At 38.7% G+C, this 17,485-nt stretch overlaps 1 protein-coding gene and 1 long non-coding RNA gene across 3 annotated transcripts; both read left to right on the top strand.

Moving 5' to 3' along the window:
- The first annotated feature begins 99 nt into the window (after nucleotides 1-99).
- Nucleotides 100-3,824, top strand: LOC100893536. Of its 2 annotated transcripts, XM_030982851.1 has the most exons (4): nucleotides 100-613; nucleotides 884-1,026; nucleotides 1,264-1,367; nucleotides 1,710-3,824. In XM_030982851.1, the coding sequence occupies exons 1-4, from the start codon at nucleotides 289-291 to the stop codon at nucleotides 3,190-3,192; spliced, it is 2,055 nt and encodes a 684-aa protein (XP_030838711.1). In that variant the 5' UTR covers nucleotides 100-288; the 3' UTR covers nucleotides 3,193-3,824. The 2 variants fall into 2 exon arrangements, with proteins under 2 accessions (XP_030838711.1, XP_030838712.1); XM_030982852.1 differs by lacking the exon at nucleotides 884-1,026 and having other exon boundaries at nucleotides 430-613.
- A 7,063-nt stretch (nucleotides 3,825-10,887) lies between these two features.
- Nucleotides 10,888-14,842, top strand: LOC115922974. Its single transcript, XR_004063705.1, has 4 exons — nucleotides 10,888-11,053; nucleotides 13,515-13,591; nucleotides 14,034-14,177; nucleotides 14,710-14,842. It is a non-coding gene; the product is annotated as an uncharacterized LOC115922974 (long non-coding RNA).
- Nucleotides 14,843-17,485: the final 2,643 nt, after the last annotated feature.

The raw sequence follows: 17,485 nt of genomic DNA, 5'->3' as shown, positions 1-17,485 counted from the left end.
TGGGGCGAGGGAGTGGGTTGGAGTGGAGGGGGAATAGGCCTTATCGCAAATAGCCTTTGTCGCTGGCGGGCGCTCTTCGCGCAAAGGCTTCTGGGATAGAAAAGGGAGCAAACACGATCCCCGCTTTCAGGAAGCCATACAATGCCATACGTTTAGTGTAGTACTACTCAAAGTCCAAGCTATTTTTAATCAAATTTACTGCTCTTTCAGCCGCAGTTTGTAACCGATTTGATACTCATACCCAGAGCTACAGAACTAATCTTTGTTTTGTGGTACTTCACTGCAATAATGGCGGATGGAGCTCGTAGGTTTTTACAGCTTTCAGCCACTGAACTGAAGAAGTTTTTGAGGGATAGGCGCGTACCAGTCAATGATGAAAAACACGCTGAACTTGCTGAAAAAGCCTACTGGGCAGAAAAGCTTGATTTGCAGGTAAAGCCTTCTGATCAGAAAGCTGAGCAAGAGATTTTAAAGTGTCAGCAGGAAAAGTTGATACTTGATGATGGTTTAATACGACTTCCAAGACCAGAGACACTTACAGACGGTTGGGAAGATGGTCCTACCAATCTGCCTGACACATCCCGTGACCACATTGACAGTTTCATCAAAGCTGGTGAGTTGTGTTTTTTTAAACATCAAAAGGTTCAATAAAGGATAAATGGTTTTAAAAAATATGTATTTAACTGAAGTATAAATATGAAATCTATGATAAGATTCGGAATCTTGGACTAATGTGGGAGCATCACGTCTCATTTCTGAATCTGATCATCATCAATTCATGGGCATAATATTTTAAACTGTCATAATTTGTTAGGTTCTAGTCTACTCATGTTACTGTTAGTCTATTCATATAGGAATTATTTTTATTTGTTTCTTTGCAAAGGAAACCGCAGAATTGGACTGGTAAAAACAGAAGGGAGGAGAACTCTTGCGCTGGGCAAAGGTCTTTACATGTCTGGTCATGTACAGTCAGTACAATATCATGGCATCAACCCAAAGATTTGCTACTGCTTCGTGCGAGGAAAGGTATATATCAGTGATATTATTTTAATAGACCTACATGTAGAGGTCTAGAATAGATTCATATTTCAAAATAAAATTTAAATGATGAAATTGGTAAAAGAGAAATAGATCTACAGCTTAGTAAATCACAGTATGACTATGTATTAAGTTATGAACCAGTTCATATTCGGAAGAAGTAATGACTCATGCCATCATTATTATTATGTTCTTTCTTCATTCCTATTATTTCACAATTTATAGGTCGTTCCTCAGGTCAAGCTTTCTGAGTCGGCATACTCGACATGGCTAGTACTGCTGAAAGAGACGGGAAGAATCTGCACAGCTGAATGCAACTGTTGCGTAGGGTAAGCTGTTAAAAAATGCAGTTACATAAAATGTAGATATAACTTAAGAATAAATCACCACAAAAGTTGACGTTGACTAGACTCACAGATGCATGAATCTTGATCCAAATATTGAAGTTTCTTTTCTTAGCTAATTTTCATTTTCATTCTAACCCTAAACCAAACCCTAGATTTTGCCTCAAATTTACCCAATGCTTCCATCATTTATACATTTAACATTTTTTAAATAATTAATTAATTTTCGTAACAAGTTTTTGTGACTTCATGACAATAAAAGGGATGGGTAGAGAAAATATTCTTTGTAAGTAATTCTTTTCTCTTTTCATTTTTTTTCTCTCACAGTGTACAGGCCACCTGCAAGCACATTGCGGCTCTCCTGTTTGCTGTAGCAGAAGTAGTGGAGGAAGGTCGCAACGCATCCTGCACGTCACAGCCTAAAGCCTGGGGCCTTCCGCCAAAAAAGAGGATGAAAGAGGCTCTCCATCAACCTCAATTTGCTGAGAACATTAAAGTTGTGGCAATGAAAGAGGATGTTATGCATCAAGAGTTAGACAATAGTAGACCTTATCGTTCGAACTTTGACCCTAGACTCCATTGCCATCGTGCCAGGCGAAATATCAATGATTTCGACCTAGACTGGCTCGCCTCCATCACAAACGGGAACTGTGGTTTGTTAGCGTACACCAAGCGGGAGCCCAATGAACTACAATCAACGCCGAACATTTCAGAGGTCGACAGATACGAAGAGGTAGTCTCTTGTGATTTCCCTTTGACTGTGGCAGAGGCTCTTCAAGATCTTTCAGACATCCAGCTTATGGAAATAAGTACCCACCAGCAACAGGTCATCATAAGAGAAACAAAACAACAGGCGAAATCGAATCTTTGGAAGAAACACAGAGTTGGTCGCATAACTGCTAGTGTTGCTGGGGACTGTGCAGCAGCTGTGAGAAATGGTACTATCCATGGCCACTCCCAAGTTGCACGAGTGATGGGATATTATGGATCAGCATCGTCTTCAGCCCTTCAATGGGGAAAGAGCCAGGAAAAGGTAGCTGTCAAACAGTACACTGCTTACCATCGACTCAAATGCAAGAACTCCAATACAAAGTGTGAGGATACAGGCTTATGGATAAGTACCAAATTTCCATACATTGCTGCCTCTCCTGATGCTATCGTCACTTGTAGATATTGTGGCGAAGGGCTACTAGAAGTCAAAAATCCATACACACAGCGAAGATCCACAATAACTGAGTATGTGACACAGAAGGGAAGCTGCCTTGTGAGCGAAAATGGAACCAACCATCTCAATCGACGTCATCCCTACTTCGCCCAGGTACAATTGCAGCTGTGGGTGTCTGGAAAAAAGTGGTGTGACTTTGTGGTAAGGACAATTGCTAAGGTCAACAATCTACACGTGGAGAGAATCTTGCTCGATGATCAGTACATGGAGAACATCCTACCCAAGATCCACACATTCTTTCACAAAGGGATTGTATCGGAATTTGCTAGCGGCCGAGTCAAGGACATTGTGATTAACAATTCAGTGCAAAAAACAATGAAATCAATGTTGGAGAAGCTTGATGCACCAGCTCGAACAATCAAGGAGGCCAACTTTCCATGTGGCATTTGTAATGACGAATGTGAGGAGTCACCACACGATGAGGACAAAAACAGTATTGGGTGTGACTCATGCGACAGATGGTTCCACTACTTTTGTGTTGGAATCCATGGAGAAGAGCCGTTCCTGAGGCGGAGGAAGTCATCATGGAAATGCAACACGTGTTCCTCAAAACTGAAGGCATGTAAACGGACCCGTCAAGTTTGATACCTTCTCATGTTTCATTGAATACTGTTCATGAAATTAAACACTTGTTTAGATCTGAGGTGCCATGCAAACCCATTGTTGTTTATTGCCAGCTAAAACCGTACTTCCTCATTTGATGGAAATTTAGCCCGTTCTTCAAAACTAAAAATGTGTAGAGGAGTCTTTAAACTTGCGCAACAAAAGGTTGTCTATTTGAATTCTGATGTTAAATCTACATTTGAAGAATTTCCACATCTTACTAATGCCAAATATCTTTCCGAAAATGAATTGGGAGAAATTATTGATATTTAAGAAAGGTAGTCTCAGAAATCAACAGTATTCATAATTTAAATCTCCACTTTCAAGATGAATTGGAAGTTTGTTATCTTGTACATGTATGAAGCATAAACATGTCCTTATTTTTATGATCTGTAAATTTGTGTACATGATACTGATTTCTTTTCATAATGTATATGTATGAGAAAGAAAGTAAATGTTCAATTTAAGACAACTATCTTTCATGGCCTTGTATCTATTCATTTTTGTTAGGTATGGAAAGTTTTGTAATTTATGAAAGAGATAAAAAGAGAGAAATATCTTGATTCCAAAATGTATTAAAACTATCGCAATGAGTGACGATTCAGAAAATAAAATTGATTCAGATATACAACTTGTTTAGTAATGAATAGTAGAGAGAGGGAAGAGATGTATGTGTTGAGCTAAGTATAGAAGATAGGAGGAAGAAATGTACGTGTTGAGAAAAGTATAGAAGATAGGAGGAAGAGATGTACGTGTTAAGAAAAGTATAGAAGATAGGAGGAAGAGATGTACGTGTTGAGAAAAGTATAGAAGATAGGAGGAAGAGATGTACTTGTTGAGAAAAGTATAGAAGATAGGAGGAAGAGATGTACTTGTTGGGAAAAGTATAGAAGATAGGAGGAAGAGATGTACTTGTTGAGAAAAGTATAGAAGATAGGAGGAAGAGATGTACTTGTTAAGAAAAGTATAGAAGATAGGAGGAAGAGATGTACGTGTTGAGAAAAGTATAGAGGAGAGGAGGAAGAGATGTACTTGTTGGGAAAAGTATAGAAGATAGGAGGAAGAGATGTACTTGTTGGGAAAAGTATAGAGGAGAGGAGGAAGAGATGTACGTGTTGAGAAAAGTATAGAAGATAGGAGGAAGAGATGTACTTGTTGAGAAAAGTATAGAAGATAGGAGGAAGAGATGTACTTGTTGAGAAAAGTATAGAAGACAGGAGGAAGAGATGTACGTGTTGAGAAAAGTATAGAAGATAGGAGGAAGAGATGTACTTGTTGAGAAAAGTATAGAAGATAGGAGGAAGAGATGTACGTGTTGAGAAAAGTATAGAAGATAGGAGGAAGAGATGTACTTGTTGGGAAAAGTATAGAAGATAGGAGGAAGAGATGTACTTGTTGAGAAAAGTATAGAAGATAGGAGGAAGAGATGTACTTGTTGGGAAAAGTATAGAAGATAGGAGGAAGAGATGTACTTGTTGAGAAAAGTATAGAAGATAGGAGGAAGAGATGTACTTGTTGGGAAAAGTATAGAAGAGATAGGAGGAAGAGATGTACGTGTTGAGAAAAGTATAGAGGAGAGGAGGAAGAGATGCATGTGCCAAGAAAACTTATGGGAATGCCACATCCCACCGACCAAACCCCCCCCCCCTCATCCACTTTGGTTACTACATTGCTAGCTGGGTATCTCAATTAGGACCCCCAAAAAGAAGATGTTGTATTGCCCTTTGTAACCGACCAAAGAAAATTGAAATCAATGAACGGCTTTAAAAAAAAAAAAAAAATTAATGTTTTTTTTAGAAGAAAAAAATGTATTTAAGTATTTAAAACTGAGAAATATCAGCCAAAGAGTTTTTTTTTTAAAGTAAAAAAAAAAAAAGATTTCCGACCGACCGACACATATTTTGGAATCTTAAGGGCAAATACAACATCTTTTTTTTTCAGGCCTTATATTATTCATTGATTATACAACAGTTTATCTCTATAAAACACAATCACATTCTCTTTCACATTTTAATTCTCCATCTCATACTGCTCGTAATGTAGCCTTTTTTTCTTCTATTCTTTTTTTATTTTGCCAGCTCTCCTTTCTCATTCTTCACACGTTCGCCCTCATGTAAATGACTTTTATTCTCTTATCTTTTTCAATTTCTGCAAATCACAAATCTAAATAAAAAGACACACAAGAAATTTAGGTGCACATACATATATTTCAATGTCTTCACTTTGATGCAAATATCACAAATATTGTCATGTGTTGGCTCTTAAAAGAGCCTTTGGGTTTCTGTTTTCTGACTTTACTGTCCATTTGAAGTGAACCTCACATTACGAGTTCAGAGGTACCAGCATTGGCTGCATGTTCACGATTGCAGAGCACACCACAAGTGCAGACTCCATCAGGTCTATCATCGTCAGGGGAATTGGACCTTGAAGAATGCCAAACTCCTTCATCCTCCCTATAGCACGTTCGACGTGTATACGAGCATTAGCAACCGTCTTTGTCTGGACATCCTCCGACTCGGTGAACTGGTTGGTAGCCTTCGTTGTCCTCATGAAGGGTGGAATAACAACTTTAACTTGTTTTTCCAACAAGAGGTCCTGGATGTTGAATCCGCGATCGGCCATGATGGTATCACCTTTCTCGAACTTGTCTATGATGTTTGACATTTTTACCAACTTCTTGTCTGACGTGTTACCCCCTGCTGGCTTTGACACAAATGAGATGGTCCCACCTGGTGTTATTCCAACGAGACAGGGGAGTGGAGGGGGTGCGTGGAGGGGGAGTGACAGTGGAGCTAGGGAGAGATGATGACGGGTGCCGGGGGAGTGGAGGGGGTGCGTGGAGGAGGGGGAGTGTATGGAGGGAATGGGGGGGGGGGGATAGGAGAGAGAATGGAGCTAGGGGGAGGTGATGACGCGGGTAGGGTTTGGAAGGTGGACGATGCAATAACATCAAACACAATCGAATGGTGAAGAAAAAAGGTCTTTATCGGAGAGGCAGCTGCATGTTAATCATAGCTGATGGCAAACTTTGGACACATAGAAAACCAAAAATATGTATTCTTTTATCAATATTTCTCTTCAAACACCTTTTTTTGTGGGAAATTTTTGTTCAGAAGTGTGTCTTAAATGACATCCTTTTTCACAATTTTGCTATTGAATTTTTGGCAAATTCGGGGCTCACAACACTTTAGAGGGCCGGGCTTCAAATAAAAAAGTATGTTTTTTTATTATAATTTAAGAACGTGATGGAAGCAATTAATGGGGTAGCCTATAAACCTAAACACGCGCACATAAAATTGTAGCCCTTATAAAACGTATAGGTTATTTGCACAAAAGGGCGAACAGATGGCGCACTGACGACAAAACAATATTTAACTTATGCGCGCGCCAACTTATGACCAATCACGGCCGCAAAATGATCGCGTTTTGATGACGTAACAAAAGTACAGGAAACTACTAACTTGGGAGGTATAAATTATGTTTACCAAATTGTTTTTCCTTCATATCAGGCAAGGAGCTCATTATTATTCATCTTAAGTTGCCCACATTGCATGCTCATGTAAAGCTGACTATAGTACAGCATGTCACGGATTTATTTCATGGCCGTATAGATTTTGATATCGCTAGCACCCGTACCACAACCAGTATCGCCAAAAGGGTTATTCTGCAACCTTTGTGCAGGTAGGATGATTTTTTAATTTAGGCCTAAATCATAGCGCACAGGAGTGTTTAAGGTTCTGCCCGGGCGGCACTTGGAGGGGCACCAAACAAACGAAAAGCGACAAAGAAATAAAGAAAGAGAATGTGAAGAAAAGGAAGAGCTTTATGGTAACCGTTCCTAAAGAACTATGCGCCCCTATCCAGGGTAAAGTGCACAATAAGAGTCTAAAATGCGAAACAAATATATATAATATATAAATATATAGAGAGAGAGAGAGTACCGAAGCTGTGACGTCATAAAAATCTATTTTGAGAATTTCTCAATTTTTTTCTTCATATTCCAAAAGAACATTAAAAAAAATGTCCAAATGTCGAAAACCAATTGAATATGTTAATTATTGGCTGAGATAATTATGATTCTCATTCTATTTATTTATATACACATAATATGATTCTCATTCTATTTATTTATATACACATAATATGATTCTCATTCTATTTATTTATATACACATAATATGATTATATATTCATTTATTAATTTATCCATTTAATAAATCAATTAATTGATTAATTTTTTGTTCTTCATTTATATATTCAGTTATTACTCAATTCATTACTCAATTCCCCCTCCCCTAGGAAATCTTGGATCCGCGCCTAACTATAGTTAGGCGCGGATCCAACATTTCCTAGGTCTTCCCGGCGTGGATCCAGAGGCGGGGGGGGGGGGGGGGGAGAGGGCCTTGACCCCCAACCGCCAACAAAAACTTAAGAGAGAGGGAGAGAGAAGGTAAAGCGGATAGTAAGGGAAAGGAAGAAGAGGAAGAAGAAGAAGAAAAGAAAAGGGGAAAAAGAAGGAGAACGGGGCGAAAGGCCTTTGCCACCCCCCCCCCTTTCAGCAAAAGAGAGATAGAGAGAGAAGGAAATTAAAATAAAGGAAAGGTTAAGAAGAGACAAAGGGAAAGGAAGAAAAAAGAAAAGGAGAAAGAAGGAGATCGGGGGGGGCCGAAAGGGCTTTGCTCCCAGGCTGTTGCCCCCCCCCCCAGCAAAAAGAAAGAGAGAAGAAAGAGAAGGTAAAGAAAAAAGGGAAAAGAGGAGATAAAGGTAAGGAAAAAAAAGGGGGGCATATCAGTTGCAGTTTTCCCGCCAACAAGTTGGGGATCGATGGCGGCAAATGGCCCTTGCCCCCCCCCCCCCATTCTACAGCAAACTTAACAGAGAGAGAAAGGAAGAGAAGGGAAAGAAAAGAAAGCTACGGGAGATCAATTGAGATTTTTCCTAACAACGCAGTGTGGATCGGGGGCGAAAGGCCTTCGCCAGCCCTCCCCTGGCCCCTCATTAAACAAAGAGAGAGAGAGAGAGAGAGAGAGAGAGAGAGAGAGAGAGAGAGAGAGAAGGAAGGAAAAGAAGGGAAAGAAGAAAGAGGAGGAAAGGAAGAAGAAATGAAAAAGAGGAAAAGAAGGAGATCGGGGGGGACCTAAAGGGCCTTGCCGCCCATGCTGTTGCCCCCCCCCCCCCCCGCAAAACAAGAGAGAAGGAAGGAAAGGGAAAGAAACAAAAGAAGAAAAGAAAAGAAAGGATACCAGTTGTAATTTTCCTGCAAACAAGATGTGGATCGCGGAGAAAGGCCTTTGCCTCTGCCCTCACCCCCCGACCACCCCTCCCCCTTCCCGCCAAAAAAAAATGGAACACAAAAGAGGAAGAAGAAAAGAAAAGAGTGAAAAGAAGCAGAGATCAGTTGCGATTAATCCCACCAACATCGTGTGGATCGGGGGAAACTTAAATGAGAGAGAGAGAAGTAAGGGAAGGGAAAGGGGGGGGGGGGAGAGGAAGAAGAAAGGTAGGGGAGATCAGTTGCAATTTTTCCCGATTTGTACCCCTCCCCCCCCCCCCCCTCAGCAAAGAGAGAGAGAGAGAGAGAGAGAGAGAGAGTGAGAGAGAGAGAGAGAGAGAGAGAGAGAGAGAGAGAAGGGAAGTGAAAGGGAAAGAGGAGAGAAAGAGACAGAAAACAAAGAGGAAGAAAAGAAAAGGGGGAAAAGAATCAGTGAAGATCAGTTGCGATTTTCATGGGTTCTTCTATCATCATTGTACAACTATCGTACAAATCGTATTGTACAAATGTATTTATATATTCATTTATTTATTCCTGTTTGATAACAAAAATATGAATATAAACTCATAACAGCAACAAAATTAAATGCAGAAGGAAACTATCTTGCTGGCAGCAAGAAGCGCAAAAATGATCATGCATTTGCATGTCCATGTATTAAAAAGTGTATCATTAATATCATTCATATTGTTTAATTACATCTTGTGAAATAGTATGCATTCAAGCTTTTGGGATTTTTTGGGGGGTGTATTTGTAGGAAAGAAAGCGTTTGGAGCTTACAATGCACATGTTGCAATTTCAGGTGCAGCTTAGTATTCAAATATGGGACACACACGGCCAGGCACTAGTGTAGGAAATCTTCAAATGTTAATCAGGTATAATTATGACTAAATGACTTGTCTGTTGCCTTACGAAAAAGTTTATATTTAGCCAGGCCTGAATTGAGTCGCAAAACAATTATTGTGTTAAAAGGAAAACAAAACATATGGGGGGGGGGGGGGTTCACGATATCTGAACCCCGCCAAAATATGGGGGGGGGGGGGGGGGCGCTCAATGATATCAGAGTCCCGCCAAAATATTTGGGGGTTTCAATGATATCCGAGATCCACCAAATATATTTTTTGGGGGTCAATAATATGCGAGATCCGATGTCTGAGCCCCCCCCCCCTCCCCCCCCCCTCCTCCCCAAATAAATATTTATAAAATGTTTATATTTGAATGGTAAGCCTGTAGATTATAGGTATACATGATTTTCATGCCTAGAATATAATGATTGGGAGGAGGGGGGGGGGGGGGGGGGGGGTAATGATATCCGAGCCCCGTAATAAGTATCGGGGGCGGCTCAATGATATCTGAGCACCACTTAAAATATTGGGGGCTCAGTGGTATCTTAGCCCCTAAGGACTCAATGATATCTAAGCCCCACCAACAAATTCGGGGGCTTATAATGACATCTATAAGCCCCGCGAAAAATATTAAGGGGCTCAATGGTATCTGAGCCCCAAGCCCCCCCCCCCCGGTTCCTTAGCCTATGTACAGGTCAATAAAGTCTACTTTTTGAAACTTAAAGGGATTGGGTAACTTTGTCTCAGGTTCTGAAACAAAATCCTGGAATGATAGTAGGGCTAGTTCTGACCGAAAAATTATCGGATTATGACTAGCTGCCCCAGGGCCTTGTCCTATATACGGATCAGGGAAAAAATACTTGTCAGGTCCTGTGGTGGGCTTGGGGGCTCAAGCCCCCTCCCCCACACTTTTGAAAAATATATTTGAAATATTAAGACACTGCTAACGTTTAAATTTCACTATAGGACATATACATGACATATTCATAGTTCTGCAAAGTTCTACAGAATTTGACGTTGGCTGCAAAAGGGACATAGTATGTTTAAACCACTTCATCTTTTCCTTCTTAAATTTTTTAATTTAAAAGAACAAGCTGCATAACAATACAGAAAACAACTACCACGAATTTACTGACATTATTTTCATAAACACAACGCCACAGGCTAATACAGCAAATATACCAAGAGCTAGAGAGCACCATATAAACTAACGTACGCCCTCTCGATCTCACATTTGCATCATTCATTGCATGCCTGGGCCGTATACAAGCTATATCTAGCGCTAGCGCTCGAAGTAATTCAGCAGCGACTTAATACAAGACGTATATATAGTGCCTACATAAAGTTCACGAGAATATTTAGGCTTATATAGAGGGTCTACATGTATATGGCAGAGGCAGAGGTAAGTTAAAGAGTCAGTGATATTTGATATGATCAATGACTTCTCATAATATCGCGATCGGATCTGAATGCGCTACAACTAGGACTTAGTACAACTGAAGAAACGGCCATATTATTTAATTGCTCCAAGATCCAGGGAGCTCCGCCGGGACGCGTCTTATTTTTTCGTACCACGGCGAGGCCGGATTCCTGTTTTATCATGAATATTCATTAGGCAGGGTCGGGGAAAGTCTCGATTCTCTTAAATATTCATATCGAGGTGGGAATGCACGACGCGCGCTATACTCGCACAAAGTGAGAAGATTTAGTTCACGGAGAATGCATATGGGTGAGTAATTGATTGAAATATCAGTAGATTAAGAGAATTTAGTCATTAATTTGAAAAAGCTGTAATTCGTGATCTACTGTAATTTCTTTACATTTTGAGACTGTTCTCAACAGATTTGTGAGGAAAAGGCTAGGAAAATATTTCTCTTGAAATTGCACTTTGATTTTCATCGTCGTGAAGTAGTTTGACTGCGCTTTGCCTTCATGTCACCCTTTAGAGCCCCGGGGTTCCGGCAGGCCCACGTTGGGGAATTTCGGTGCTCATCTGCATCAAGATAAAACTTTCTGATCAGGTTTTATTCCAAATTTGATCGTCATCGTGAATCTAATTCACCAATCATCCATTGAATTTAAATCTAGATTTAATGTTACACCTTAAAATAATCTATGAAGTATGATTTCTTTAATAATCCAAGAGGGTTAATTCTTGTTTATATCTTTAGTAGATGTCGACTCTATTGGCTATACTAGTATTACTAAGACTAAGTGCTATCCGTTCGCTCAGTTGCATCATTGGTGCGTGTCAACTTTTAGACCAAAATTGTTTGTGACCATGGATAATCAAACGGCTCCAAACCATATTTCATTTAGACGTAAACCTGGAACTTATTAATAAAAATATTCAAAAACAAACAAACTAGACCTAGGATTCATTTATTTAATGTTCAGATGTTGTGTGTGTCCAGTGTGCTTGTCAAGTTGTCATAACTTTTCTAGATCTAGACCTATATTAAAGATTTTTTCTTCTCCAAAGTGTGCAGTTCATTTGATAAATCTATTTTTTGTTGGACGTTGTATAAGAGAAGAACCCTAGGGTAGTCGACAATTATGTTTACTTATACGCAGAGGCGGTGGAGCCTTTGGGCGGAGCAACTTCCAAAGTGGGGGGGGGGGGGGGGGGGGGCACCAACAAAAAGGGCACTTTCTTGAAAAAAGGGCACCTTCAGAGGGAAAATATACCATTTTTTTGACATTGGTATATACCCCTATTTTGTGATTACATTATCAGGGATGATTTCAATATTTGTTTCTCTTAATACAGCATTTAAGATATTGCTTAAGTATCATACTTTGCAGTTTTTGGCTTGCAGTGCGAAAAATTACATCTTATAAAGAGGAAAAACCCAATCCTGATGGGGTTATATAAGCACAATCTCATAACGAAAGACTGAATAGATCTGTGATAAGTTACATAATTATAACATCTATAACGATGGGCAAGCGTAGCGAGCGAGCTTTGTGGGAAATTGCTTTTAGTCGCTTGAAATTAGGGACACGTTTAATGATGAGAGGAAAAGGGGACACTTATCGAAAGGGTTAAGACACTTATCAGAAAAGAAAAGAAGCATGTGTCAAAGTACAAAGGCTAATTATCAGAGGTGAAAATGGGGAACTTCTTACACCTAAACAAAGAGGCATGCACCAGGGATGATAAGAACATGGGCATTTGTCGACGGAAAAGAGGCACCCATCAGATTTTGATAGGGGGCATTTATAAGCAGTGAAAAGGGGCATTTATGAAAAAGGGATAGGTTCTTTACAAGAAAGGAAATAGGGTACATATCATTGTTAAAAGGGTAATGAGAAGGGGAAGTGGCTCTTATTAAAAAGAAAAAGTGGCACATGTTTAAATAAACGGGGCACTTATCAAAGACGAAAAGTGGTACCGGTAATTATGATAAGGGTAAGGGTGCTTATAAGGAAAAAAGGCATTATATAGAAGGAAAAGGAGGACATGTCAAAATAAAAGGGGCATTTATAAGAGATGAAAAGAGTACTGACTAGGAGGGGAAGGGGTGCTTGTCAAATTAAAACAAGTATCTCTCAGAAGTGAATAGGGTCATTTACAAGAGATGAAAAGGGGCACTTAAGAGAATGAAAAGGAACTATTTTCACAGATGAAAAGGGGCATTTATGAGAAGGGAAAGGGCCTATTTTTAAATGGGGGCACTTATAAGAAAAAGGGGCATTTATTAAAAATGAAAGGGAGCACATGTGAAGGTATAAGGTGCGCTTATCCAAGTTAAAAGGGGTAGTTATTAAAAGGGAAGGGGCACTTTAAAAACTTAATAGGGGCACTTGTCAGAGTAAAAGGGGCACTTTCCTATGTAAAAAGGGGCACTTTTCCTATGAAAACAGGGGCACTTTTAGGGTACTTGACCAAATGGGAGGGCACTCTGCCCCCCCCCCCCTCTCGGAGCGCCGCCTCTGCTTATATGGTATGTAGTCCACCTCTTCTTGTTATAATAAACTAATTCTACTTAGTACTGCTTCGTGTTCATAGGCCATAGAAACCACTGTTTGATGCACAAGTTAAATCTTCCATTTAGTTTTACTTTGTACTGTGGTTCATTAAATAGGAATGTTGATTTCCACACCATATTAAAATTAAGGCCAACCATGACAAAAAAAGGGATGCCTTGATTGTCGTATTGATTTTCTTCTACTTTTTGTTCCAAAAGATTGAAACTGAAGAGCTGGAAGGAGGACATTACAACATCTCTTATATTTGCAAGATGAAGCAGAAAGTCCCATGCAGGTACAGTTATCAGGTTATTTAGCACACACATATTAAACGACCACCTATTAATTCACTCAAAAGGAAATGGAACTAAGTTGACATTGCAAGCATATATAGTGGAGGGTATATTTTATTCTAGTTCTGCACCTAGTATACAAATATTGATGTCTTTTCTTTCTATGTTTACAAAGGAAAATTTGTCCTTATTTACAGGAGGTCCTGTGTTTAGAAGAGCCATATCAAATGCACATTGTAAGCACTACATGTAGGGTATACACAGGACCCCTCATTTTTTTTTTTTTGTAAGGGGTACTTTCACTTCTTGAGCAATGAAGATGAAGAAGAACAAAAATAAGATTGATAAAAGTCTGTTTTATAGGATGTATTATGGTTGATATGTATCCATCAGTATCAGTTTTTAATTGAAGTACATGTACCTACTTTGTTTTCTCTCATGTAGGATGATGCCTCTCTACAGTGGATGATGAAGGCATTCTGGTTTGCAAACTCAGGAGAGGAACAAAGAACAGATGTTGACGGGATCCTATCTAGAGATGCGGGCCTACTACACTTCATACGAGCAAGTGTGCTAATATACATGAAGGTACCCCCAATAAATTTTTTTGGAACAAATGTCATGGAGAAAATTATAGATCTGAAACAGATATTTTTCATTGTCAGTTGACTTGTAAAGAATAATTGACTTAATATCACAATTGTAATTTAGATTAAAAATTAAATGTCAATATAGATAAATATAAGTCTACATTACGTATGTTTCAGTAGCATTATTTCCAGTACATTCGCTGGTCAAAGTTGTTTGGTCATTTTATGTCCCATACTTAACCGAGTATTATTCAATTACCAGTATGAGCACGAGTTGTATTACATTGTATTACTTATTTCATACCTTGTCTGATCCGAGCTCCAGCAGGCCTATCGTCTTAATGGGATCATCAGTAATAATTTAAGATGCGGTCAGTATTTAAACTAGTCTTGTACAAAAAATAGTTTAGGTTTGCCCACTAGAACCCCAAGTGAATTTCAGTCCTTCCTTTTTCTGAGCAGGTATCAGGGTGTATGTTATTAGTCATTGTTGATTTTGTTATATCTTATTTCATTTTTCCATTCAACAGACTTGGGTTATATTTTTTTCTGAAAACTAGGCTACAACTTTAGTGATGGATGCAGAAGGTATCTACACGAGACTACGTCTTAAAGATGCCACCCTCATATAATGAAAGAGGACAATAGAGATGGGTTTAAACTGGAATATTTACATGATATTTATTTGTTATTTGTATTATATGTTTGTAGAATACTACATTCAATAAAGCTAATGAAGTTTATCATCTTGTCGACTTTCAAATAATTAAAGATAACTAATCCTCAACGAATAAACATTAAAATTCTAACAATGTCAACTACCATCTTATAGGATGAAACTGAGGACTGGGCAGAAAGATTCTCTTTAAATTTGATTGATAAAGGTCTATCAGTCTATATCAAAGATTGAATTAATCAATGATATTTTGATTATAATTATACATGTTAAAATTCATTTACCTCTATGGACTTCTGTATGGGAAGTTTTGTAGATTATGAAATTATTGCTACTTCAAGTATTGTATGTAAGAAGGTTTGAAAGACAACACTCTAAATGCATTAAATATGGAAACTGCTAATCCTCATTGCCTTTCGTATCCAAACTGGTAGCTTTCATAGAATCATGTTTGGATGCTTCCCAACTAAAGAAAACAGGGAGTGGGGGGGGGGGGGCTTGCTATCCTCTTATCTTATCCTCTGTACAAATATGATTATATGTTTATATTAGAAGGATTTAGAAAGTGAAATTTTGAATTATAGCATTACTGTTGGTAGAAGTAATGGCAGTGTCGGGAGGGGGGGGGGGGGGGTTCCTGGTGAAATTTACGGTATGCCAATGTCAAATAATAAAAAAGAGAAAACTATTCTTAATAATAAAAATTATACAGTACATGGGCCTCCTAACAAAAACCCTGGTACCACTGTTGTGTTTTGAGTGTGTTTTTTTTTTTTGGAGGGGGGGGGGGTGGGGGGGGGGGGGGGCTGGCAACCAATTACAAATTTCCAGTGTTAAATTCAAATTTTTTCTTTAACAAAATTATGTCAATATATTGTAATTAAACAATGTTTCACTTTCCTTTTTTTCAAGTTAGGTATTTGAATAAAATGATTAACATACTTTTCCGGTTTTCTCTGGCCTCTACATTAAAAATTGTCTACTTCTAGCCAAGCTCCTGGAAAGGCTGCAAAAAGGGAGAGTGAAGAGAATGAAATTGAAATGTGGACAGTAATGGAGTGAATATGGAATGGTTGATGGTAGTTGATAACGAGTGAATGCAAATGAGTGGCAACAAGTACGACTGAAAGTGAGACAGAAAGGAATTGCAACAGGTTGCTCAGTCAAGAAAAAACCTTGCAGAAGATAGTTTTTGAAAGACAGAGAAAGAGAGAAAGGGGAATTAATAAAAAAAGGAAAGGGGGCATGTGTCAAAGGGGCATTTATGAGAAAGGGTTGGGGTTGGGGCTCCTATTAAACAGGGAAAGGGGCACATATCAAAAGGTAAAAGGGCACTTGTTAGAAAGTTTAAGGGGACGCGTGTCAAAGTTAAAAAAAAATGAAAGGGCTTTTATCAGATATCACAAGGGGCACTTATGAAAATGGAACAGTGGCACTTATTATGAAGTTAAAGGGGCATTTGTTGAAGAAAAGGGGCACCTGTCAGATTTGAATAGTGGTTAATTACCGCCAGGGCCGTAGCCAGAGTTTTGGGGGGGGGGCATATACATGTAATTGATCGACGTCCTGGGGAGGGGTCAAAAGAGTTCAACCGATCTTGGATTTTTTTTTCTTCTTTTTTTTCTTCAATGTATGTGAAAGAATGTGTAGTTTTCTCTCGAGTTTGTCTCATCATGCGTGGGATCTGTGGGTGCTGGGTTCCTGCAGCAACCCTGTACATGGATTTTCTTCAGTGGGTGCATATACTCGTGGACTTCACATTGTAAACCTTCAAATGATGAATTATCATCGAGTCCCCCACCCCCCCCCCCCTTCCCTCATTATTTTAGAAAGAAACCAAAGAGAACTTTTAAGAGAAAAAAAGAGAAGAAAGGAAAAAATGGTAGCTAGGCCTAAACAAAAACAAGAGGCAAGATAAAAGAAAACAAGATTGAAGATATGGTATCAATATTATCTTGCTCCTTTCCTCCCTTTTTCTTTTGTCTTCTTTTCATTTCAATTTTCTTGCAATTTATTTCTTTCTTCCTTGGTATCTATTCCGTATTCTTTATTTCTTCCATTCATTTATTATTTATATATATTTTACTTTTTAACTTTGTTATTCTTCTTTCTAATCCCATTTTTCTTTCTTCCTTTTCTTCCTTATGCAGTTAAGTGAGCATAGATCATAGAAATAATTTAAGTGCAATACACAAGTATTTTATTTTTGATAAATGTCTGTATGTAGGCCTATTCTTGTTATCTATTTTATACAGTTTATAATACTGTATCACATATTCAATACCATAATGCAACCTCTGCTTGTAATATTTAAAAAGCAAACCTAGAACTGATTATTTACCAATTCATGAAAGAACTAGACTCCCATTAATCTCAGAAAAGTAAGCCTAGGCTACTCACAAATTGCCTATCAAGACTCTTACTTGAAATATATGCTATATATCTTGTCTACCGGTACTGACATTTTGGCATTTACTAGTAATTAACACAGCATTATGACTGTATTATCTAAATGACCATGACATTGCTTTTCTATGTCATATTATAGCCTGCCATTAATTCAGCGTACTTGTTACACACGATATTCGATGCTGGCGCATGCCTCGATCATACATGAATATTCAGAGAAT

Source organism: Strongylocentrotus purpuratus, unplaced genomic scaffold (assembly GCF_000002235.5).
Source record: "Strongylocentrotus purpuratus isolate Spur 01 unplaced genomic scaffold, Spur_5.0 spur5_scaffold_13, whole genome shotgun sequence".
In the NCBI taxonomy this organism is placed as follows: domain Eukaryota; kingdom Metazoa; phylum Echinodermata; class Echinoidea; order Camarodonta; family Strongylocentrotidae; genus Strongylocentrotus; species Strongylocentrotus purpuratus.
The sequence above is the reverse complement of the archived record's forward strand: the minus strand, read 5'-3'. Positions and strand labels throughout refer to the sequence as shown.